Here is a 25,051-nt window from a genome sequence, read left to right as displayed (position 1 = left end):
GACGTACACATTCATTCCACTCAAAGTGACAAACACCGATCTTTGTCGCTAAAAGACTTAGTCTCAAGAGAAGAATAAGAACCGGGTGGATAGAGAGAAAGATAAGGAAAGAAAAAAGTTTTCGTCAGGATGGCTGCCGGACTATTTCATGTTGCTCTTATATGTGTGTGCCTTTTTACAACCGCGGTGAGTAATTCCTACAAATTGTTTTGCTACCTCGTAATTCGCCCTGTCGTCTTAGATGACCCTCTGAAACCAAGTATTATTATTATTAGAGTCAAATAAAACGAAGTGTTATTTAAGGAACATCACTGCTTTGTAACCAAACAAGTTATGACTCGTAATGGTCGCTTTCACGCGTTGTGCTTGCAAAGTAAACAATCCGCCATTGATTTCTGATAGAATGTAAATATTTGCACATGGTATCAATGAAATGTACTGATCTTTGTCTTGAAACTTGCTTGAGTATCCTGTACGAGAAAAAAAACATTTTTACATCCTTTTCCTCTATCTTGCGTCCCAATGTCTTCCTCATCAATATGATATCAAAATGTATTAGTCTTCAGGGAAATGCGATCTAATCCAATATAATTTGAAGATACGTTGAAAAAATTCCGATAATTTTTTAGCTTCCTGGGCTTCAGGGAAGATTTGAAAAATCCCCTTCCCGGTTTTCTACTAACCGAAAGATTTCGACTCACAACGGCGCTACATATTCAAGATGTGTCACTTGGATGCAAAAAAAAAAAAAAGTCTAAGGTACTATGTAAAAGGAAAATTACTGAGCGTTCTGCGTCGAATTTCCCCTGAGAGTAAACGCCAAAGGTTTTAGTTTAGAAACAAAAATATCGCAATCTTTTGATGAGAAGTAATCTCGTATATCCGGGATTTGATCTGTGGAATATGAGAAGCTTTGTTGAAAAAAAAAATCCTTGGAAAGTTGATGAGATGAATTACCAAATACCAATTTTTAAGCCATCCTTTGGAAAAGATTAGAATTACTTTTGGTTTCTCATCACGGGAATGCAAAGACCCAAACGTGAATTGACATGTTTTTATAACAAGAAGGTGAAAAGAGTCTGTTACGAGCACGGTGCAAAAGGAAGAAAAAAAACGTCAGCTCCCCGTGATCATTAACCATTTAGCCAGATGTATTATCATTGCATTATTATTGTTTCTTCTTTTGTTCTTGTTTACTTTCAATTACGCTTTGTCTTTTTGTTATTTTGCTTACCTGACGAAACAAAGACCGCAGAAAAGTCACCGGCCAAATCAAAGGGTAGGTAACTTGTAAAGAAAAGATAGCTTTTATGATATGTTCTCCATATTTACCATATTACGACGGCAAAGTGATCCTTTTTCAGCTGTCAACCCTTTCAGCTCCCATGATCTGATAAGTGATTCTCCCTTCTTGAAGTTGCGCATTTCGCTGTATATTAGTGAAGTGGGCGTGATTCTTGTGGGATAAAATTTCGAACTTGTGAGGATATAGTTAAAAAATATATTGACGACTTCGGGGAGATTAAGGTTAACCAAGGAAGGAAATAAATCGAATTAATTGTGTCAAGCGCGCCGTTCAATTACGTTTTTGAATTTGCCTATTTTCGGGGCCAGTCCAATGTAACAATGTGCAATGAGCTACAAAAAAACTGATAGGGCCAGTTATTGAGACAAAGTTTAGCCATTGTTTAACAAAACCGCGTTCTAAACCATCTTAAATTTAGCCGAACCTTTTACCTGGACATTTATTTTTGTGAACAGTGTCAAGAGGGCCAAAAGCTAACAGTAGAAAGATATTTATCCGATTAATCAATCCTCTTCTAGAAAATACCCGAGGCCCGTCACTTGCGTAAAACCGCGGTTTGGGTTGGACCTCGTTTGAATAACCAGCCCATAATGTTTATGATCAATAATATCAATTTAGTTCCCGGTTAAATTTAATAAGAAAAAAAGTACCACATAGTACACGTAGATTATGATCTTAATTGTTCTTTGCCGGACGAAAGATGATCTTCAGTCGTCATCCACTCTCTTATATCTCCTTCGGGCAGCCCTTCATTTCCGGCCTCTTTAGAATTGCTTAAGTTCCGTGGCGGTTTTTAAGGTCAAAGGGGACGCGAGGAGTACGCCAAACATTCACGCCCTGTTGATTGAAGAATGAATAACGTTTCAAGCTGATTAAATTTCTGTCTGGTTTTTTACACAGTACGTTTTGTTAATGCTTATCCCCTGGATAGTGGTTTATCCGTTGGGTAGCGTGATTATCCGCCCTTTGAACTGCTGAGCCTAGAACGCATGTTGCGGTTTGTGTCCACAATGATTTAGTAGAAACTCTTGGCCGTTCATTTTTCTACCACCTTTTAGGCTCAGTTAATCAAAAGTGTCTATTATGAACTATCGATTATTTTTAGTGTTCTTAACTGATCTTAAAATCCGGGAGGAATTTAAAGCTACGGGAGTGCTGATCGATAATAATCGACAATAATAATAATGAATTATAACCTCCCCTAAAGAAGGTCAATCTGGGTGTTGCTCAAGCATAATCTGATAACTAGAAAAGTCTCTTTAAAGAAAACTGTCTGAATGTCGCCGTCTTACGATGCATCAGTCAGTCAGTCGAGCTGCAAGAGGCGAAGCGAGCTGTGAGAAGTCTGGCACGAGAAATGACAAATCCCTTGAAACAGATTCGTCTCAGACCTCTTGCGCGCTTGCACTGCTCACCGCCTCGAAATCCGTGGGTTTCGCCGCCCACGTCACCCTGCTCGTAGGCTGTCCATTGTTCCTGTAGGAACACTGCGAATAAAGTGTATCGCCCACCAACTCAGGACATTGATCCCGTCCATGGGCTTTGATTAGATCGTTTGATCCAGCCTCCAGGACTGAAGGACCCGTCACTATTTAATATTTATCGCTTTGTGGGTTGGAGTCAGAGTAACCTATGTGTAGCCGCACTCACCCCCCATGGAGAAACGGAAGGGAGGGAACGTCTGCGCAAACATTACACAAATCGTTTCTCCACGGCGGGAGGACGTGGCTACACGTAGGCTAGAGTCGGAGAATCTTGGTTGTGTCCGATAAAATTTAGCTGACCCCTCCCCTTATAAGGCTCTGTAAATTTTTATGATCTCCCCCCATTGATAGTCAATTCTCTATAGTCCCCTATTTATGCTCTGTTGGCGAAGACTGACCCTCCCCCCCCTCTCCATTCCCCCTGCAATCCTCCGACCGCCTAGACCATATATCATGATTGGTCCCTAGGTTGTGGCAGGAGTTGCCTTATCAAAGATTTTGTTCACTTTTCCAATTGTTACGAGACTTTTGAAACACTCATCAATAGCCAAGTGTGGTCAACAGAATTCAGTTTATATACGTAACGTATTTTTAATTATTGTTTTTTCCAAAGATCCTTGTGAGAGGGTTTTCTGCACTAAAGGACGTATGTGTGTTGTAAACGAGGATCGATCTACTACTTGTGTGTGTCCAGAATCTTGTCCTGAGGAGTATAATCCTGTCTGCAGTGTGTACCGAACGGAATTCAACAATAAATGCGAACTGCACAAGTTTGCTTGTCGACTTGGCGTTATGGTTGGAATTGAACGACAGGGAAAATGTGATAGCGAAGGTTCGTTGCTAGAAAAATCAACCAAATATATAGCAGCTTTATTTACGAGACGAAATTGTCAAAAAGAGTTTGCTTAGCCTGCAAATAGGCGCCTATAATTATAGCCTACGTGTGACCGTACCCTCCCCCCGAGGAGAGGGGGTTACGGCTACACGTCGGCGCTCATTAATACCGCTGCTGACCGAAATGATATGTTTCGATTCGAAAGAAGGTAGGAACTCCACCCTTGTTTTCCTAATACGATGAAACCGTTCTTTCCTATCGTTACATAGCAGTGAGTTATTTCTTCGACAATTCCAAGGGAAAGGGAAGAGAAAATATCTGGTTAGGGGCTCGCCTCCCTCTGCTTCGGTGGGGGTTGGGGTGGGGCTATTCCCGAACCTACAGTGGAATCCTGATTTCTCGAAGCTCTAGGGGAAACGCAAATTGGTTCGAGAAATCGGGAGTTCGAGAAATTGGGGGTGAAATTACAAGTGAAGCAAATCCAAGGGAAACAAGGTTTGGTTCGAGATATCGGGAGGTTCGAGAAATCGGGATTCCACTGTATTTTCCCATTTTTCCAGCTCCTTGACCTTGTTTTTTCTTCTTGATATTAACTTTTTCGTTATTTTTAGGAGACAAGTGGAAGTGGGGCCCATGCTCAACCTCCAGCCTTCAGCAGTTCCATGATCGATATCTTGAATATCTGATGTTTGCACGAGAGAAGGAGTTGGATCCAGATTTCCCAACTGGGTCGAAAAGACTGGATTCGCTGACATATGAGGAACGGAAAGCAATTATCGAGGTTAATGGACTGCCTTATGCCCTTTTCAAATACCTATCTTATGCACACCTTGCTAATAATCCCTCATCACTCATGACTTACGGATCTTGCTGCACTCGATCTGTACGTTATGACCTTTAGCCAAATATTTTCCCCTCCACTCACACTCAGTCAATAAGTGAATATTACGGCCCTTCTCGCGCCATCACGTACGGGTATTTTTGTCAAATCTTTTTTTTTTTTTAATTAAAGCCCGCGGGGCCCTACGGGTCATATGGTAATCTCTCTTTTGTTTTCTTTTTTAGTGGGAATTTTATGGTATGGACAAGAACCACAATGACATTCTCGACAAAGAGGAAATCGAATTAATGATCGACCCGAACGAAGACTGCATGGTTGGATTCATGAAGTCATGTGACTATGATCATAAACCGGGCATTAGTAGGAAGGAATGGAACGAATGCTTCCCACCAATCAGTACTGGTGAGTAGGTAACATAACTGGGGCAACAATGACGGGAAAAAGCGCGTGACATGTAAAAGAAAAGTGTTGTAAATGCTCGGGAGAAACGCGGGAAGGGTGTTAAGAAAGCCCGCAAAAAGTGGCATGAGAGACACTATTGCAATACACTTTGAATCATTATTTAGCGCTTTAGACAGACACAGACACCATTGCATGTTTTCCGCTCGCCCTCATTTTCGTCCTTCATAACTGACAAGTCGGCAACAGGCTGTCGTCCCATTTCTCGCCTGAAATATCGAGTGATCGCTCATTAACCTTCGGTGACACCTTTCAAAATCGAAGATAATCATGTATTTATTTATTATTCAATAAAAGAAAAAGTTAAAACAAGTAAAAATTTGAGGTTCCCTTCCAGTGGAAGCCCATGAGTAGAGAACGTCTTGATTTAGCCTTGGAAGCTGCATTCATACATTAACTTCTACCTGGAATATAAAATTGAATCTTTTTTTTAATGTTTTTTCTTTTCTTGTCTTAACAGAAGTGAACCAGGACGCTATGGACTTCTAATGAAATAAGTACCAGGTGTCAGGAGGAGTCTTCAAAATACTTGATATCGTTTTTATTTCTTCAGATGTCTCTTCTAGTTCATTTGTAAAACCTCATTAATCAAGAATGCATCGATTAAAATGATCTTCTTTGCTTCCCGCAAATATTTCAATTTCTTCCTTCCGTAACTTTGAGAATCCTCACAACCTTTCGTGATTTAAACCAAAGTTAAACTGAGTCCTCTATAATATCACAAAATACGTCTCAAAAAAAGAGCGAATCTCCTAGGCCCCAACCTTGTTTACAGGCAGTCTTTTAATCTCACCCAGTTACTTGAAAAATGTAAACATACCTCTTGCTGACCTCCTGTTCTCAATCTGAAATGTAAGGTTCTTTAACTTACAGTACAGACCGCGAAAACGAGTCAAACAAACGTTTGGCAGACCGTACAGTAAAATACGGCCCGCTAAATCTACTAATCATCGCAAACTTATTAACTGAGAAAAATGTTAAAGCGTTGGGGAGCATGCAAGTGCGGCGCGCGCCCCTAACCACCAACGAGGAAGTCGGGCTGAATAGGGACAAAGTGCTTTTACACTGGTATAGCAATTAGAATATTTCGACACCTCATTGGCATCACACACACACACACACAGAGTTATCTTATTGCCTCACACATTCAAAGAGTGGTAATTAGTCGGTCGTGGTGTTTATGTTAGTTCCCGCGATTCAGCTGATGCGGCATTTTTTCGCGGGCAGCATTTATTCAAATCATCATATGTGTGGTAAAAAAAGGTTCAAAATAAAAAAAGGGCATGTTTAAATTTTATTCATAGTCTCGTTTGGCAACAAAAGTTGATATTTATTTTACATTAGCTTGTTCTATGGTACGTTTTCTAGTTAAAAGAGGCTACCCAAATGAAAAGTTGCACTGCCGACTGTGAGATCTGCTCGTCGCTAGTTACATCGATATTTGAAGCGAAACTCGATGCATCGGTTTTTTGCACATTTAATCTACCAGGAACATTAATTTTCTGTTTTTTTACTGCCTTTCCTGCTTTAAAACTGACAACTTTAAAAGCCCTTTTAGATCGAAAATCTTTACGGGGAGGCATTTTAAAATGGCGCCTGCAAAACCCATCCATTCTAGCACCAGGCCTTATTTTTGTTTTCGGTAATCTAATCTCGGTAGGTAAATAGGGCCTACTTTATCCGCATGTATGCGGTAATTTGAGAATAATTAGATTCGCATATAAGCGGTAGATTAAGGGCGAATCGGTTGGTTGCAGAGGAACGTAAGCCGCGCGAGGGCATGGGGCGAAAGCGGTAACATAAGAAACTCAGTCCTTAGTTGAAAGAAAAAATGGCGGCAGGTATCGACATCAAGTGTCTTTTCTTTTACCTTCTTTTATTTTCTGTTTTGCTCGTCACAGCGGCTCATAGATGCGAGGGTGAGTAGAACAGGTCATCTTCTGTCCAATTAATGTCTGTTTTCCTAGGAATCCTGAATTCTGGTTGTATTGCTTTGATTGATCGAAAAGTTTGCGTCAGTTTCTTTTCCACATGTATCGCATCTTCGCGCGTTTCTAAGCAAGCATGGTACTTCGTATCGCGAGGCATAACTGCTTGTTCTTCAATGCACAACCGCTTTTTTCCACTCGTTTTTCTGTTTGTTTAATCTTGCCTTGCTCGGTGACTTTGTAGTACATGTGCGTGTACATGTAAGCTGGAAGGTAAAGGCGTGATCGTGAATAATAGATTTCTGTACGCGGCTTTTCGTTTCTTAGTTTAAAAAATTGTAGGTTTGTCTTCAAATCTATGGTGCAAAGAATGAAAATTTTCTTAAGGACCCAAAGAAACGAAGCAAATAGGGGTACTGAATTGTAAGCAGGCTCTTAATTGGCACAAATTAATGCTGTACCTTGTAGCACCACAAAGGTAAGGATTGGTCGATACCGATACCAAATATTGGATACAAGGATACTGAGGTCTACTCAGAAAATATTAACACTAGCAGAAAGTGTTGTCGATTTTGGTACTGTACATGACTGACTTGCACTTTCTCTGCTGGCAAGGAGTCGAAAAGACTCTGGGCTCGAGATTGGGCAATGAGCACCACAGTGTACCAGTCTAAGTGGGTGTGAGTGGTACAAGAGTGAACTAATGAACAACCATGTGTTTTGACTCAAGTATGTCCTCAATCCACTTTTCATTTTTGGCTGTCTTGTTGATGTTTCTATAGAGTACTGAACACAGCATAAGATCACCACTGTGGGATGACCTCATATTAAATTTTCATCAATCAAATGAGGTGGCTTAAGTACTATTCAACTCAATGATGTCACAGTATTGATATTGATATGGAAGAAAAACATTACCATTGTTCTTGGTATTGTATCAATTCTGAAAAAAAGGCTATCAGTCCATCCTCAAGTCACGGGCTTCTCCCAAAGTCTGTGGTAGTTAATTGAGCTGTGATGCAAACCTTACCTGGTGGGGGTGGGGTGGTGAGTAAGGGTCTTGCACTGATGAGTAGAATTGTACTTTTTTAACAGATATCTATGTTTCAAATCTTGGAAGAGACTGGTATTTTACATGTGGACAAAGCAATAGTTCCATCATTGCAGTGTGTGTACATGGTGGCGAGCTTATGCTATCTCACATTTGGGCAAGCGTTAAAGTCCTGCTCCAATTTGACAAAACAGAGGTGCAGTTCTATGAGGCTGAAAGGTGAACTTGGATTGTATGTTCATGGTTTGTTTGAATCTTATATGTATAGTAAAAGTCTTGATTTATTTTCCTTTGTTTTGGTATGACTATATGATTTAACAATAAAGGTACTTCAACAACAGAGAAATTGAATCTGAAACACAACCAAACTTGCCACAACATGCGAAATAATTTATAAAGGGGGGTGAGTTTCTAAAGAAGCTGGTTCTGTTCCGGTGGGAGGAGGAGGGGGGAAGGGGTATAATTCAAATATTTGATTTAATCAACTAATTTTTAAACTGGCTATTGTAAAGGGTTTCTAAACCTGACATTTTGATTGTTAGCCATTTGTCAGAGCAAAGGGCTAATGCTGGAAATGTTAGCACAAAACTCTTTACAGGTGCCAATTTATATTATTAACTCAGTTGGTAAAACCAAAGTACAAAACGCATACTTGTACATAGACAAGGTGTGGGGATAATGCAGCTGTGAGAGCTCTTGTTTTCTATCACAGGGGCCTTTGCTTGGCACAACATGTGGATTTAATTTCTCTCTCTTCTTTCCTTGAGTATTTTTTTCTTACCTATATCATCCAGCTTTCTCTTTCCTCCCTTACCATGAATACAAAGACCACTCCAAGTTTTATTTCAGGAGCTTTTAAAGTAGTGACCATTCCTTTTTTTCTTGCAACCGTTACATTTGATTCAGGGGTGATACTCTAAGGAGAAAGAAGAAACCAGTCACTCTTAGCAGTTAGAGGGTTAATGTTTTAAATTATTCATGACAAGGGACTAATTATTGATTGCCTATGTAATACTCACCAGGTTCTAGGTCTGTTAGCTGATGAAAATAATTTTGATTATTGATAACTAAAGTTTCTAACAATTAATACCTACTTTAATTTGTTCCTCAGCTGCTCTGCCTTGAATCCAGCAAACAAGTCCTGGGCATCAGTATTGCAGTCCTTTGTCACTTCAAGGAATGTTTTGGATCAAATTGTGTTCAGTTACTCACCATTAAAGACATCATGCTTTGCAGTTGATTTAATTGGAAAGAAGCAGGCTGTGAGAGTGACGGCTTCACTTCGAGGTGAAAGGAAATAATGATCAGATTTGTGTTACCTTTCAATTATGTTATTGCACTCACTCTGACCTGTCTCGGTAGTGTGTGATCAATCAGTCAATCAAGTCTATTGTCTATACGCGAGGCATGGTTACCCACATTGCCCGAGCCAGAGGCTCATGTATGAAACGTAAGACAGCAACCCACCCATCCCGCCCCATGGGAGGACATCCACCACGCAGTAATCTCTTGCATGAGAAATTAACGTCTCGTACCCCTAACCCTGCAGGAGACGGGGCCTATGGTTTATTCGTCCTTATCCGAGAAGACTGGAATATCTATCCATTTCTTGATATTATAGAAAGGTAGCAAATTTTCCTCAGTTATTTTTAAGATCACGAGTATTGGTCCGGCCAGGGCTTGAACCCTCAACCTCCCGCACAACACAATCTGGTGCTCTAACCAATAATAATAATAATAATAATAATAATAATAATAATAATAATAATAATAATAATAATAATAATAATAATAATAATAAGGCTAATAACTAAGGCATAATAAGGCTAATAACTAAGGCAGCAGTTCCCAGGCTACGAGGTGAAGCAATATAACATCATTATGGATGCCCTTGGGGGGTGATCATGGGAGCTGGATGTCATGATGCGCAAGCTGGTGGGAGGCAGAAGCACAGACGTACTGCGAAAGATGCAGAGGGCAGTGCTCTCGGGCACGCTGAATATTGCCCAGACTTTCAAGGTGGTAGTTTGAGTTCCTGTTAGAAGGAGGACCGTAGACACAACGGAAAAGCTTTTTAGGATTAGTTAATGTACATTTATTAGGATTAGTTAATGTACATTTATTAGGATTAGTTAATGTACATTTATTTTTACTCCATGGCTCACAGGTTACGGTTTTTTCCCTGTGCTGCCTGATTAGAATGTAGCATTCAGTTGATTTCTCTGCAACATCATCATAATAATAATAATAATAATAATATCAATAATTTCCATAAAATCCTCTACAATACAAAATATTAACAGCGTAAAAAAACGATCTAAAGTAACTCACTTTCGGCTCACATCTACTCCTTTTTTTAATGTCAAAGCGTCTGGAAAACTATAAATAATGGAGTCAAATCTTAGCAGATTCAAAGTCTAATAATCTGATAAGTAACAGCTTATCTAAAACTATACAGAAAAGAGAAAGGTGAATTACAAATCTAGAACCCTGTATAAAAGGCTGCTAAAAGTCATTAAACAATGTCAATGGCTCCCGCGGCAGCTACGATTTCAACTTCATAATAATAATATTTCATATTCATAATAATAATAATAATAAACTTTATTAATGTGTCAAATCAATAGCAGTTTCCCACTAAATAAGGACACCTAAACTAAACTAATCTAATATATACAAAATGCATAATATATGCAATCCTGCCCGATATAGTTGACCCTATATATATGTACTACCCTACCATGTGGAATTAAAATTACCTAAAAGATTAGAAATACAATACTGATAATATAAAACATTAAGATTTTCATAAAATACAGTTCTTGCAATTGTCTTAAGAGATTAAACTTTGTATATCTAATGTATGTAAAGCACTTTTAAATTCTTGTAGCATTCTTTGTGTTCTTGTTTTTCTATCTAACTTAGACCAGATTACTGGACCTAAGTACCTAAGAGAGTGCTTACCATAACGTGTTGTGCTTACTCTGGGAATAATGAAATCATTATTTCTTAAATTATATCTATTATTATTAATGTCAAACAAGTTCTTAATATTATTAGGGCACAGATCATTTTTAACTTTATACATTAACACGGCTATATCATGTAATCTTTTATTATATAAGGTTGTTGATTTGCCTTTTTAAGAAGATTGCTATATGATGATATGCTACCACAATTGAGCTAATGTGATCATACTTCATCATTCTGTAAAATTGAATGTTGGTGTGTAATTGGTTTTTGTTCTTTCAGCTATTGACTGGTATTTCCCAGTAACTTTCCTGGCAGGGCTTGCCATATTTTACAATGCAGAAAGACTCAGTAGGTACATGACACTTAACAAACCTTACAATCTGCAATGGTGAAACACTTGCTTTAGAGGGAAAACTTTTGATGAATTCCATGAAGATAAGGTACTTGTTACTACTGCAGTAACAGTTACTTCGCTGAGAATTATTTCTTGACAAGCCAATACGGGGTTCTCAATAGAATTTTGTACAGCTTTTGCTGTGCTACTTTCAAGTGTAACCCTAAAATACATGATAATTTGAATATATCAACAAAGTTGAAATGATAAATTGGCCACCATTACAATTATAAAAGCTAACATTTCAAGTGTTAGCCCTTTGTTGGAGCAAATAGGAGAATTGTGGGTTGTGTGTGCTTTTAAAGGCAGAAAAAGGAGCTACGTGATTGGTAGGAACATGGCAACGAGAAAAACACAAATAAATTAGTGGAATGAAAAGCGTTCGTTGATACCTGTGGGATTTAGACTGCCGGTTTGAAAGATGAGCTTTTGTTCAAGAAATACGTGGTCATGCTTGGTCAACCAGTCTGTGCTGCAGTGTCAGCAAGAGCTTTCCTTGTTACCTCTGATGTCAAAAGAATAATCATTAATTGATAATAGGACATCTTTCTTACATTTTTTTTTTTTTACGGATGACTTATGAATAATCTCCTTCAGAAGCCAATTTTTGTTCAGGCCACCCAAAATTTTTTTTTGCTCTATCACACCTTGCATGGCAAGACTAAACAATGGCTGAAAAGTAGACTTCTTCATCAAGAGTGTCTGCTGTGTCAGTAAAGCAGAAGTTCTGAAAAATGTAGAGAGCTGCCTTAAACTTGCATCCGCACATGGTGTTGTAACTCTGGCTGGTTGAATCCCCTTTTGATGGGTGGGGGGTGGAGGAAAGAGGTTGTTGCATTACAAGACATTACAATGACTGTAAAGCAGGCTATTCATGCATATGTTGTGGTTTTATCTTCACCAGGAATACTTTGTTCTTTTACTCATCTGGTGTATCACTTGGTGTCATTGCTTCCCTGTTGATGCTTGTTTATATTTTGCACAGACTTGTCCCTGGGGTAAGAACCAATTGAAGAAGTTTTTATCTACACTGGAACCAGTATTATCACGAAGAGTCTAATAATTTTCAAATCCAGGAGTTTATTCATGTTCAGGCCTTCTCAGAAGGGCTCTCCTTAATAACATAATAGTGACATCATAGTTTTTCTTCTGAACTGTTGCTCAGTTTTATTGACTGAAGTATATGCTTTTAGCTGGCTGAAAACCCTGGCAAAAGCTCACAATATTTTTATTACAGTGGCGAACAAACATAAAACGCATGCCGACTGATAAACTTTTGGTGCAGCATGCTTAACAGTATCACCTATTTATGAAAAATTAGGGTCACTAGCGTTTTCTTGCCCTTCAAACAGTGTGCTTATTTTTACTTTGCCCTTTTAGTGGCTTCCTGTGATATTATCCTTTCCTTTGATTGGCAGTGATGATTATTTTGGTTTTGGTTTTACAACACTCAGTAGCCCTTTTTACAGTTGAATGCTTGGTTGCCAAGCCTTTGAACAGGAGTGAGGCTAAGGGTGACCTTGTTATTAATTACAAACGTTGCTGATTTTCAAATTTTAAATTACTTTGTTATCATGCTAACTAGATAGTAGTCTCTATCACAACAAGGTCACCTTCAGCCTCACTCCAAATCAAAGGCTTGGCAACTAAGTACACAACTGTAAAGTGGCCTATTGAAATGTGCTCTGAATAACAGTAATGATAGTCAGACTTCATTTGATGTACTGTTTATGGTTTTTGTCAGAGTCATTCACCATGGGTTGTGTTCATTGCTCTACATACGGGGTATATATTGTAAATTGAGTGGTCTTCAGATAAGTCGCAAAGTGTGTATTCGTTTAGTAACCCTTTACTTTTTCCATCTCGTACATCTATGTCCAGAGAGGAAGTGCCTATGCCATCTTGTTAGGAGGTTGGAGTTTTGCTGCCTACCTGATCCAGTGGACATTGGGTAACTTGAAAGAACTGATGGTCAACCACTATCAATGGGTCATCGGATATCTTGTGGTAGTAGGTAGGTTTGTCATGGTCTAAAAAGGGTTCGCAAGCCTGTTTTGCATGATAGTATGGATCACCGCAATCGGGCCTATCGTAATGATCTGGGCGATCACCAAGCTAAGGAAAAACCTGAATTCCAACCTGACCATTGTGGTCGACCTGCTTATCTGGGTCATCGATGGTCGTTTGGTGTCGAGTCCATATAATCATCCCAGTTGTCTGGGACGATCCGGGAATCCCGTTTGGATAAAGACGCTAGGCTCCTGTGAGAAATGACTTGGCCTTGAGAGTCCTGGAAGTCGTTTTGTACGCTATGTAGAGAAGTTATTTGATTTGGGATGTAGTTCTTAAAAAGATAAGGAAGTTTTTCAAGTCTGCCCACGAGAATGATTCGTATGACTGCCAAAGGTAACCGCTGCTTCTCCAGCATTGGCTGTGATACTCTTCTTGTACGGAATGGCGTCATTGCTGGTAACGCCCCCCAGGCCTCCTCCCCATAAGAATTTCGTGCAGGTTTTTCATTTATGTTCCCGTGTGTAGGCACTGTGAGAGTAGAGAGGTTTGTGCAATGACTGCTTGGGGGGGGTGGGGGGGGTGGCTTGAACCTGCTCCTTATTCCTTTTAATCAATCGTGCAAACCACTATATTACCTCGTCACCAGGCTCCTTTCAATGTAATAACGCTCATTTAACAACTATTCGCCGAAGGCGATGTGAATATCTTCGAATAATCCCCAAGACGAAGTCGAGGGGATTATTCGACAATATTCACCGAACCTGAGGTGAATAATTGTTTTAGTATAATTTCAGAGCTGAACAACAGAGAAATTTCTAAAATCATAACATTTAGTAACATTTATTAACATTGTAGTTTAACATTTTATATAAACCGCACGGAGCAGTTTATATGGCGTCATATAAGGAGCCACTCGACCAATCAGATTGCTGGAAACTCTTTGTTCAGCTCTGAAATTATACTAAATTAAGATTATTGATCTGAGTTTGTCTGTTTTCTTATGTTTTAGTTTGAGCTAAATTTTCGCCGTGATTATATTTTTTTCAGGTACAATCAGCTTCTGCGTTTGTTATTATCGCGGTCCCGTGACAAGTGACCGAGGATTGGACCTTATACGCTGGATGTTGCAGATTATTGGACTGACCCTTCTTTATATGGGTACTCGGTCGGACGTGGTCTCCTTTGGTCTGATAACAGTGGTGGTGTTTTCACATGGTATTCGCACAAGCGGTATTCTCATGAGGATACTTCCCAAAACTTGGTAGGTCCGTAATGGGGCAGAAGTTAGAAACATGTGCTCAAAAGACACGTACTTTTACTTCGTTTTGCGGTTTTTAGCTGTAAAAGGGTTAAATGACCGAATTCTGATTGCCAAAGACAGAGGGAAACCTTTCTTAGTTTCTCCACTTTAGGGGGGAGAATTGCGCGATGATCATAATGGCAAATCTTACAGAAAGCAATATCTCCTGCCCTCCGTTAGCAGATTAGCTAGTCGAGGCGAGCAGTGGTTACACGTATGTTATATATATACAAATACAAATGGCTCACAAGAAAGACTAGAGAAAAAAGAGTTAAAAAAATAAATTTTAAATAAATAAACTATGGTTAGCCAAATGTTGCAAAATTCAACAACTTGCATATTTATATTCAACAACTAATATTTATGCTCAACAAGATATATTTTTATTCAACAGTTTACAGTTATATTCAACATTTCATATTTATGTTCAACGACACACATTTTCTTTTCATATTCAACCAAAATTATTTTTATTCAACAACAATATTTATTCAACTTCAATAGCTATATTTATTTTACTCAACAAAATTAATTGTTCAACTTCAGTCCAAAATTTTTACCCAACAAAAATAATTATTCAACTTCTACCACGCATAATTATTTAATGACATACCTTCTATTATGACTAAGTGTTCGAAAGTTCCCGGACATTCAAAATATCGTCATTCAACAAAATTCCCCGCCCCTACCCCAGTTAAATACGCTGTATTGCGGACCCAGTGCCCCGACCATTAACCATGAATAGAGATGGCGTCGGAAGACGAATCAGGGCGTGATGTTAGGGAAGAACTGACACAAATTGTGAGAGAATGTGTTCGAAATGAGATCGCTCTTCAACGATCGGGAAGTAATACCTCGTTATTAATGAGAACGCGCGACCTTATAGCAAGTTCAGCAAGATCTGCGAGCCGAGAGATGACAAATTCTATCGCCCCGGGCATCGTTCCATCTTTTCCCGCCACAGCCACCCCGGTTCCTTCTTCTTCGTCTTCTTTTCACAAGGGAAAAAAGAGGCCCGCAGTTGCAACAAATCATCCATGGCGCCTCAAAGGTAAACAGGAGAAACAAATGAAACAAGAGTTACACCCAAAAGCTGTTCATCTCCTCGACAAGCCCGAAGATCTCGATGAAAATGGCTTTGTCCCTGATTACCCAGTTACCGACGATATGATTCTGCTGAAAGGTTACTTTGAGCTGGGAACAGGCCAGTCGGAAAGCGAAATCAGAGAAAGCATAACAGAGGTACTGAAGCAGCAATTCCCTTTCGTAAGACCAGATCATTTTGACTTTGTTAAGCGAGAGCGCAACAAAGTAACTACCCCCGTTGTAGGAAAATCTCTTGAATGGAATTATAAACACGTGAAAGAGTTATGTGGCCAGGGAAAGCTTTATATTCGTTTAAATGTCTTAAAAGAAGTCATCGAAGCGTGTGATGAGCCATCACCCATAGTGACTAAAGGTGAGGACGATGAGGACTTGATGAAGTCACCTTTCTTCTCATCAGAATTGTCGATTAATTCCATATCCAAGAAATCTGAGAGTGCACTAGCGAATGCATCTGCAGAGAATGGACCATTTGACCACGGCCTTACTAACATGGACAGTGCAAGTGTATCTGGGGCATGTACCTCTGCTGATTTGCTAAGCAGTAATGTGTCCTTTATTTCCAGTCCAAGCAGGCAGAGTGACATGGCAACACTAGGGGAACTGCTGCCATCTGTAAGTGAGGAAGACCTTGACTCATTAGTGCAGATCATCAACATCTTAGGAAATAAGTTAACAGGAAAAAGAAAGAAACTAGAAGTTGATGAAGATGATCTAATTGAAGATGCTGTGGCCTATTACAAGTCCATTCAGTTTGATGCTTCCTGCCCTTTAAGAATTATCTTTAGAGGGCAGCCTGCCGTAGACAGTGGTGGAGTATTAAGACAGTTTTACTCTAACTTATTTGAAGGATTAGTACAGGGCAAGCTACTGCTGCTGTTTGAAGGAGAAGAAGCCCGCAAGGTGCCAAGTTACCAACCACAGGCCATCATGAGTGGAATGTTTGAAATGGTTGGGAAAATGATTGCCCATTCACTTGTGCAAGGAGGCCCTGGATTTCCATGTCTGGCACTGCCCTGTTTTTATTACCTTGTGACTGGAGATGTCATGTGTGCATTTGCATACTGTGATGTTTGGGATCTTCCATGTCCAATGTCCAGGAACATAGTCTTACAGGTAAATGCTCAGTATGTCTTGAGTGTAATTTAAAGGAAAGCAAAGATTTACCTTAAAACCACAGTAAATCCAGTAAGTGTACACCGCACCTCATGGACACCCCATTAAACAATCCACTCTTTAACATGCCAAAGCAACCAGTATTGGTGGCCAATTTACCATTTCAACTTTGTTGACATATCCAAATTATTTCATTACTCCCACCGACGCAGCCCCAAACAGTTTCTTTCGAAACTATCAGCCAGTATTAGGTAAGCCTCCCATTACTAGAAAATTTATGTGGCAAGTGCTTTTGAAATGGTGGTTGTGGTCTAGGAGTTTTTGTACTTGATAGTATGGAAAAGTAGTGTGGAAAAAATGTGAAGGTGCGTTAGTTTACAATCAAGATGCCCTGAGCATTGAAATGCACATGCATGCAAAAAATGTTTCTCATGAAGATTTCCTGGAATGGCTTGCTGAAAGGTGTAAAAGGGCCTACCTTTCACCTATACCTACTATTCAAATAATAGAACTTCTCCACCAGTATATGTACATTCTAGTCATGAGTAATGATTATTTCTATTTCTGCAAATTTATTGAAAGCTAATGGATGTCAACAGTTATGATGAACTGGGAGAGCTAGCCAAGAATGGTGAAGTAATTAATCTGATGGCTAATTGTGGAGAGACAAGTGTTCTGCAGGTAGAACTTAATTTACATTAAAAATATATGGTCTGTCATGCATGTCACCCCTGGCATTGCATAAACTATATTATTCATTCTTGAGATTGTGAAATAGCAAAATCAATGCAGGAATTTCCAGATGTACTTTTACACATGCACTGAGATTTCACTGCTGTCTTGAGTCTGATGGGAACTATTTATAGGATGGTTATACAGTAGCTCTAATATATCAGAAAATTTTCTGAGATGGTATATACATGGCAATTATATATCATTTTATGATTATAATGGTACCAGAGATGATATGGTCATTCCTTTCTCTCAAGTAAGACACCTCATTTAACAGTAACACACTTTCAGAAGATTTATATGGCTACATACTAAGTTTCCATCAATTTTATTCAGTTGATTAGTTTGAAGCCACCTAAGTGCCACCCTATTTGTTTGCTAAAATTTAAGAGAATTATGTTGCATTCTATTAGGACATTGCTGTTAATATCATAATTTTATTTCAGATGTCTACCAAAGGGAAAATAATCCAATCAATAGTCATGTATGAGGTCATTTCAAAACGTAAAATGGCTTTGGATCAGTTGAGAAAAGGATTGATCACCCTTGGTGTTCTTGATGAGATGTCAAAGCACCCACATTTGTTTGAGAGTGTGTTCACCTTTAAACCTGTTGAGCTGACACCAGCAATAGTCAGAGAGTGTCTCAAATATCCAGATGAATTAAGTGACCAAGCACAGGAAATCAAGATGATGATGAATAGATTTGTTGACCAGTCATCAAGTGCCAGGTTGATGCAATTAATGCAGTATTGCACTGGAAGTAAGATGATGCCTTCAGTACAGAACTTTGCAATAAATGTAAATTTTCATTGGGAAGATTACATCTTTTCATCAACGTGCACCTTTACATTGTTAATACCTGATCATTTCCACTCTTATGGTCTGTTTGAACTCTCTTTAAATTCAGCCTTTTCTTCATCTGGAAAGTCTTTTACCTCGGTCTGAACACTGTTAAGTGAATAGTCACGATTGACCTTATGGCCGATTTTGACTTCATTTACAGTGGTAACAACACACACAACTAATGTTGGTGCTGCTTTTCAGTAACTTTCTTTTCAATGTTGTGTTGTTTAATTCACTGATAAGTTTAGTTGTGTTACCTTTCCCAGCAGTATAACTGGTGTTTATGTTTGGTGCTGATTCCTGGGAATAATAGCCATAAATTTGTAATCTTTTGACATACATAAAGTTCATTTTCTGATTTTATTATTGAAAATAACACACAAAACAAGTAATAAATGTGAATCTTTATTGAGTTGTTCTTTAATAATTATTGAAATAAGTGGATCAACCTGAACTATTGTTTTCTTCTTAAAATGCTTTGCATGGGCAAATCATTAAAAATGGAACAGAGTTATAGAATAGGGGTGGAGAGATAGGGATTGGTCAGCTAGTTTGGGTAGCTAGTGCCTCAGTTTTGAGGACGTAGACTTCATCCGAAAAAAAAAAAAAAAAGAAGATATAATATGAAAGGTGGCTGGGACTTGTCATTGTGAGAAAATCAGTGCTTCATAGTCATTACCTGGCTATCTGAGTTTCATGATAATTTTAAGCAGGTTCAGTTTGAATGATGTTCCAATCCGCCATGTACCATAACAGTAAAATTCAAAACAGGTGTGTGTCATACCATCAGTTTTTCCTTCAAAAGATACACTGATAAAACACAAATTCAGTTCTTAATCTCTCTTAAGATACCCTCCTGCAAGAAATGGTAGGGATTTGAAAAAAAACTCAGTGGCATTTTAACCTTGTCAATATTGAATACAGCTATGTGTGGGATGATCCTCTGCAGGCATGTCTCATAGGCATTATTGGTTATCATCACATAACCCTAAGTGGCCTTTGTAAGTATTCATTGAGAACTATGGGTGGAAAGCAAGTTTTCTAGAAATTCAACTGCCCTCTGGAATATATCTATTGCAAAAGCACTTGAATTCCCAAGTGGGTTGATCTCGTTTGACAGCCTAGAAATGTTATCTGGTAAATTCAAATCCACTTCATTGACTTGGACAGTAGACAGACCATCATCAGGTGGTGGTGGTGCATCAGGGTCAAAACCATACCACTCATGCTCATGCCCACTGATGTTAGCTTCACTTCTGACATCAGCTACTGCAGTAAGTCTTCCATTAACTCTGTCTATCATTCCATTGGACCAGATTTGTTCCGGACTCCTATTTCTTTCAGTTCTTATGGGGTGCTTATTCCAGGCCTCAACAAAGCTGTCAATTGCAGCATTAATTCTGGGCAAGTAGACATAATGAAGAACAAACAAATGTAGGGGGTTGGTAACATCAAGCAAACCAGACTCCTCCATGGATTTGAAAGTGTAGTAAAATACGTTACCGAAACATCGAAATACGTCTCGCCATAAACGCTCTATTCTCTGGTTACGAGTAGAAGTTCCAATAAGTACGGATCCACGATCATGGCCTCGAAATGCATTCATACGTTCCCACGTCAACACGTTTTCTCCTCCATGGTCAGTTCGTATTCTAGAAGGCCACGAATACTTTTCAACACTCTGCAGAAAAAGACCTTCAACGGTCTCTTTTCTATTGTTTGTAGAACACTTCAAAAAACATATTAAACGAGAATAGCCATCTATACAACCATGTATAACGAAACCCCACGTAATCAAACTGTGATGGCCGTCAATATGCCATAAACTGTTAGGGCCAGGCACTGAATAGGCTCTTCTGGAAACCACTGTTGCCCATCTTAAGCGGCAGTTGATCGGATCAACTCGCGAAATACTGGCTCTAATACGTTGTCTTTGAACATTAATACCTTTACTTCGCAAGTGGCCATGAACCATTGAATACCCCACAAGGCCTCCTTGTACGTTCATGAAAGCTCGCACAATTTCATCAAGATCTGTATTTCCTATAATTGTAAAGCCAGTTTCCTCGCTGATACCAAGCTCTCGTACCCGTCGCCACAGGGTCCAACGAGAGACGAGAAGAAGTTCTGCGATGTCTTTCCACTTAAATCCCAATGCTCTTAAGTGTAGCAAAGTCTCTTCATTGATCTCGTACTTTGGTCTCCCTGGTCCTCCGTTTACTGTACGTTCCGGTGAACTTACCAGATATACTGCTAAGTGAGTACAGTTTGGAGTATTCCTTAACCCCAGTTCTGTCAATTTTCGGCACCAACTGTGGAACAAAACCCTTAAATTTCCAGCAACCTCAGTCAACTCTCCTTTGCACTCGTTTACAATCAGTGACACGTTTTCGACAAATTTCGCCGCTGATTCTAAGCAATTGATCACCCTCTCTATAAATGGTCGGGAAATACTGTTTTCTCCCTCTTCACAAACATTTAACAAACTTATAACATCCTCAAAGCAACTGAAGAATGAACCTTCGTCCAGTGTTATGGCTGCCATTTTGATTTTTGGCGCAAATTGAATGATCGGGTTCCAGTCCGTAATCTTCGTATTGGAAGGGAATGGGTTTCATGTTTGGGGGTAGTTCGGGGGTAGGGGCGGGGAATTTTGTTGAATGACGATATTTTGAATGTCCGGGAACTTTCGAACACTTAGTCATAATAGAAGGTATGTCATTAAATAATTATGCGGGGTAGAAGTTGAATAATTATTTTTGTTGGGTAAAAATTTTGGATTGAAGTTGAACAATTAATTTTGTTGAGTAAAATAAATATAGCTATTGAAGTTGAATAAATATTGTTGTTGAATAAAAATAATTTTGGTTGAATATGAAAAGAAAATGTGTGTCGTTGAACATAAATATGAAATGTTGAATATAACTGTAAACTGTTGAATAAAAATATATCTTGTTGAGCATAAATATTAGTTGTTGAATATAAATATGCAAGTTGTTGAATTTTGCAACATTTGGCTAACCATAATAAACAAATAGATAAAAATATATTCAATTTGATTAGGTTGACATTGATCATAAGTTACCTGAAAGTGTTGTTGTTAACGAGCTGAGCGCGCTGTTGGAAAAAGAATTTCAATAGCGAAATGCCTCTTGAGATGGATTAAATTCAGTGAATTTGACAAAAGAAAATGAAGGAAAAAGACTTGAGCGTACGTGGTTAAATTTCTAGAAAGCATAGAAATTCAAAGCAGAACATGGCGAAGACTGTAAAGAGTTGTCCATCATGGCAAGCCTCAAAATGATCCGAACTGTAGCCAATCCCAATCCGGTTTGATTCGCTTTTATCCCACTACGTTTTGTACATTTTCATAATACTCGCTCGTTGTTGGCTCCAGTTTAACTGAGCGCTTTTTTAAATTCTTGACATAACATGGTAATACACCATGTTCGTGTGCTTGAAATTTGATTTGATTTCTTTTCTTGTAGGGTTTCGTACAGAATTTATTACTTCTTCTTTCCACCAAAACACAAGTTTCTATCACTGGAGGAATATGCTTCAGAAGGGGCAGAGGAAACAAAAAGAGCTTTAGAAGATCTTAGAGAATATTGCAGAAGTCCTGACTGCGATACTTGGCGCGTGGTTAGTCGACTCAAACATCCAACTAGGTATGACGTGTACAGGGGCTTACTAAGTGTGTTGAGGACGACATAAGGATAAAATATGTGATATTGTATAATTATGTGGGTCTGTTTGCCGTGCTTTCTGTTTTTCGGTCTGTCTTTCTGTCTGTTTCAATCACCGAGAGATATCGCAAGGATTCCATGGAAATGTAAGATAATTACGTTTAATTTGCCTTAAACTTGGGGGATTGCGCGTTTCAGTTGTGCATCTGATTAATTGAGACGGCAATGCGATGTTTATAGGCCAATGAGTCACACATGGTAGTAGGGTAAAACCAATGCCACTCCGGCATATTTGCGTCACTCTCTGAAAATTGCTGTTACGCAACGAAAAGCTGGATCAAGTAACGGTTGACGCCTCTAAAAGCACTTGGCATGATAGCGTATTCTACCTCAGTAGGAAAGCTTCTCTCGAAAGGGTTTTCAGCAAATCCTGACGTAAATGTCTAAGCTAGGCGTCGTAATAAGAAGACAACAGAAAGATTTAGCATCGCGTTTATAGGGCTCGACACTAACTTTTCAACCTACTAGCCAAGTGGCTAGTGACACCTTAGATGTTACGACAATTTCAGTTTGTTTACCATCCAAACTGGGTAGTGGAAATTGAAAACCACTAAACAAAACTGAATTTCTACTAGTTTGTGGCTAGTTGGCTGCCGTTAGTGTCGAGCCCTGGTTTAAGTGAAACGTGAGCGGTAAGACTGACCACGTGACCTTGTTTTTCCCGCTATTTTTTTTTCACGTTTGCTGGTTGCGCTTTGCCGTTTCTTCGTGAAAGAAATCTGTTTCGCGTTTGCCGTGTACATAAGATTTTCTTTGTTTTTTTTCTCTCAGAGTGGAGGATAATTGCCAGAAAAAGGGCACCAAAACTATTCCCTGTAAGTCATACAAGGTCGCCTTCAAATCCGCCATGACGTGAGCTCACGCGAAGCTAAAGCAGCAAGGTTCACGCTATTTTACGTGAAACGTGAAAGGGCAAGTTGACGTTTGCCGTTTCACGTAAACGAGGTGCTAAATCTCTTTAGTAACTTTTCAGCCTCCGTTATCTTCGGCAAGGTCGACTGTGGATTTGAAAATGCGATGTGGCTAAAATTCAAACCGGATATCGATGGCGAAAATCTGTCTTCTTGAGTCCGGCTTATTGCTTCAAGATGATCACTGTCTGGAAATTCACGTTAATAACTTGCTCGTCATGTTTTAGATTTGCCTCATTCGTGGCAACCGGACAGCATATTTCAGACGAAGAAGTCAAGAAATACGAGGAGGATCCATCGGCATGGATGACATCCGACAGCGATGGAAGTGACAGTGAACCTAATGACCATATTGATTAGCACTCGTCACCGTTTAACGCCAAGAAGCAGCACCGGGCCTCCACGTCCTGGACTCATTTTCCATAAAAGGATGGTGTCAACGAGTTATCGTCTGCGTAAGGTCCTTTTGGCATTAGAGCTGACGGCATGCAATTGCCAATTTGGAGGTACCCGGTCTGGGCGGAGACTGTTACCTTTTGTGGTAGAACTAGGGGACTGTATGCATGTTGCTGGCACCTCTCAATTGTACACTGTTTGTCAATGGACATGCTAGATTCGTGGCATTCTGTGGAGTTGAGACGTACGGAGAGGACTGGAAGGGGTAGGAATAAAGTTATCCGCAAGGTTTGAGACAAATGCTTTTAAACGTTGTCAAACGAAGCAAAATTTCTTTGACATTTTTATTGCAATAATTTAGCGTTAGCAGAAATTTCACCATGTACAAGCTGGTCTTGATCACCGAGTGTACATAGTTAACAAGTTGATCTATTTTTTATTTCCACTTTCCTCATATTCGACGTTCGGATGTTTGCATGCATAGCTCATTCAGTGTGATGTTTGATGGGTATAAGATTGATGAAAGTCTTTCGGAGTTATGTTTCAGAGTTGAGTTCGTACAAAAATATATTTAGCCACGGATTGCCAAAATGGGAATTTGTTTTATTTAGGAATGGATACAGATCTACACACCTGTCTCACGGAAATTTGCGTAGAACTTTGAAATGTACTTTGCATTTGCTTTTCACTTACGATCACTTCCAAGAACTATGAGCTGCCAAAATTTAGGCCAGTAAACAAATGTCGAAATATATGCGCTAAATTTCTTCTAAAATGACTTGGCGATAACATGCTCACATTACCTTAGTTAGTTTAGTTCATTTTAATCTCATTTGTTAGTGCCCTTTTATCAATAAAGTTAAATTTCACATACGAGCTTTTTCATCTCTATTCATTTCGGCAAAATGTTTTTATTACTGCTACATCACTACTAAACTTCTGCTACACTACTGCATGATGGGACCGTTTGAACTTTCAGCACCGTCGTCATGAGTTATGCTCTTTAAGTTTTGCGTCATGTAGAGTGTCAAAGTGGATTTCCTTCAGACTTCGGTTTAGCTTTTGAATTTCAAAATCTGGGCTGTGATTCTCCCTTACAGACCCTGTCCTTTTTTCTGTAAATTAGTGTAGAGAACTTAATGTTAAATCAAGATGATGTTCTATCGTTGATGGTTTGGTCTATTTTCATCGCCAGCTTTCTGGATGATGCGTAGATGTTTTAGGATTAGCTAAATCTAAATCAACGTAGGGAGATGGATAGTTTAAGATAAAGCGAATGCGGAATACTGGACTTTCGACTGTTCTTTACCGTTGAAATCCTAGAAGGGAAGTTCATTGCTAACCTCGCGAAACAGCCAATGATAGTGTTATCGTGAAACAAGTTATAGGGCAATAATATTTGCCAAAGGAAGATCTAACATCCAATGATGGCCGAGGTTGAGAGTTAATCTCACTGCACTAACTCTGCTTCACTGGGAAAGCATTAAACAGTTCTGTGTGGAAATGTTACGTTCACCATTATGTGTAGATGTTGACCAACTCACACGCCCTTCATTGGAGACACAATGGAGACTTAAGACGAAGGACTGGATTGAAGCGTTTCCACTTAAACAGTTC

General features: G+C 39.2%; 4 protein-coding genes across 6 annotated transcripts; 3 read left to right on the top strand and 1 right to left on the bottom strand.

Annotated features, from left to right (window-relative positions):
- Nucleotides 1-10: 10 nt before the first annotated feature.
- Nucleotides 11-5,557, top strand: LOC111337402 (testican-3). Its single transcript, XM_022943687.2, has 6 exons — nt 11-186; nt 1,249-1,279; nt 3,404-3,622; nt 4,237-4,406; nt 4,691-4,868; nt 5,386-5,557. The coding sequence occupies exons 1-6, from the start codon at nt 130-132 to the stop codon at nt 5,412-5,414; spliced, it is 684 nt and encodes a 227-aa protein (XP_022799422.2). The 5' UTR covers nt 11-129; the 3' UTR covers nt 5,415-5,557.
- A 1,134-nt stretch (nt 5,558-6,691) lies between these two features.
- LOC111337425 (nuclear envelope integral membrane protein 1) lies at nt 6,692-24,310 on the top strand. 3 transcript variants are annotated; one of them, XM_088740486.1, is made up of 9 exons: nt 6,692-6,844; nt 7,949-8,123; nt 9,016-9,191; nt 11,157-11,229; nt 12,176-12,269; nt 13,153-13,285; nt 14,332-14,545; nt 21,870-22,049; nt 22,899-23,258. In XM_088740486.1, the coding sequence occupies exons 1-9, from the start codon at nt 6,757-6,759 to the stop codon at nt 22,981-22,983; spliced, it is 1,218 nt and encodes a 405-aa protein (XP_088596612.1). In that variant the 5' UTR covers nt 6,692-6,756; the 3' UTR covers nt 22,984-23,258. The 3 variants fall into 3 exon arrangements, with proteins under 3 accessions (XP_088596612.1, XP_088596611.1, XP_088596613.1); XM_088740485.1 differs by lacking the exon at nt 22,899-23,258 and adding an exon at nt 23,266-24,310 and having other exon boundaries at nt 6,693-6,844; XM_088740487.1 differs by lacking the exon at nt 22,899-23,258 and adding an exon at nt 23,266-24,310 and having other exon boundaries at nt 6,711-6,844; nt 7,949-8,136.
- LOC148719218 (uncharacterized) lies at nt 14,553-18,789 on the top strand. The gene is made up of 3 exons (XM_088740482.1): nt 14,553-16,804; nt 17,387-17,485; nt 17,983-18,789. The coding sequence occupies exons 1-3, from the start codon at nt 15,332-15,334 to the stop codon at nt 18,481-18,483; spliced, it is 2,073 nt and encodes a 690-aa protein (XP_088596608.1). The 5' UTR covers nt 14,553-15,331; the 3' UTR covers nt 18,484-18,789.
- LOC148719217 (uncharacterized) lies at nt 19,376-20,995 on the bottom strand. The gene has a single exon (XM_088740484.1). The coding sequence runs from the start codon at nt 20,924-20,926 to the stop codon at nt 19,391-19,393; it is 1,536 nt and encodes a 511-aa protein (XP_088596610.1). The 5' UTR covers nt 20,927-20,995; the 3' UTR covers nt 19,376-19,390.
- Nucleotides 24,311-25,051: the final 741 nt, after the last annotated feature.

Source organism: Stylophora pistillata, chromosome 12 (genome assembly GCF_964205215.1).
Source record: "Stylophora pistillata chromosome 12, jaStyPist1.2, whole genome shotgun sequence".
Taxonomy (NCBI): domain Eukaryota; kingdom Metazoa; phylum Cnidaria; class Anthozoa; order Scleractinia; family Pocilloporidae; genus Stylophora; species Stylophora pistillata.
Note: the sequence above shows the minus strand (reverse complement) of the source record. Positions and strands in the feature narration are given on the sequence as shown.

Bases quoted from the DNA above. Each gene is read 5' to 3' on its own strand.
- LOC148719217 (XM_088740484.1), bottom strand. From the start codon at position 20,926: ATGGCAGCCATAACACTGGACGAAGGTTCATTCTTCAGTTGCTTTGAG.
- LOC148719218 (XM_088740482.1), top strand. From the start codon at position 15,332: ATGGCGTCGGAAGACGAATCAGGGCGTGATGTTAGGGAAGAACTGACA. The intron at 16,805-17,386 runs GTAAATGCTCAG...ATTTATTGAAAG, and splicing joins CCAGGAACATAGTCTTACAG to CTAATGGATGTCAACAGTTA. The intron at 17,486-17,982 runs GTAGAACTTAAT...ATTTTATTTCAG, and splicing joins GAGAGACAAGTGTTCTGCAG to ATGTCTACCAAAGGGAAAAT.
- LOC111337402 (XM_022943687.2), top strand. From the start codon at position 130: ATGGCTGCCGGACTATTTCATGTTGCTCTTATATGTGTGTGCCTTTTT. The intron at 187-1,248 runs GTGAGTAATTCC...GACGAAACAAAG, and splicing joins TGTGCCTTTTTACAACCGCG to ACCGCAGAAAAGTCACCGGC. The intron at 3,623-4,236 runs GTTCGTTGCTAG...CGTTATTTTTAG, and splicing joins GGGAAAATGTGATAGCGAAG to GAGACAAGTGGAAGTGGGGC.
- LOC111337425 (XM_088740485.1), top strand. From the start codon at position 6,757: ATGGCGGCAGGTATCGACATCAAGTGTCTTTTCTTTTACCTTCTTTTA. The intron at 6,845-7,948 runs GTGAGTAGAACA...CTTTTTTAACAG, and splicing joins AGCGGCTCATAGATGCGAGG to ATATCTATGTTTCAAATCTT. The intron at 8,124-9,015 runs GTGAACTTGGAT...TTTGTTCCTCAG, and splicing joins CAGTTCTATGAGGCTGAAAG to CTGCTCTGCCTTGAATCCAG.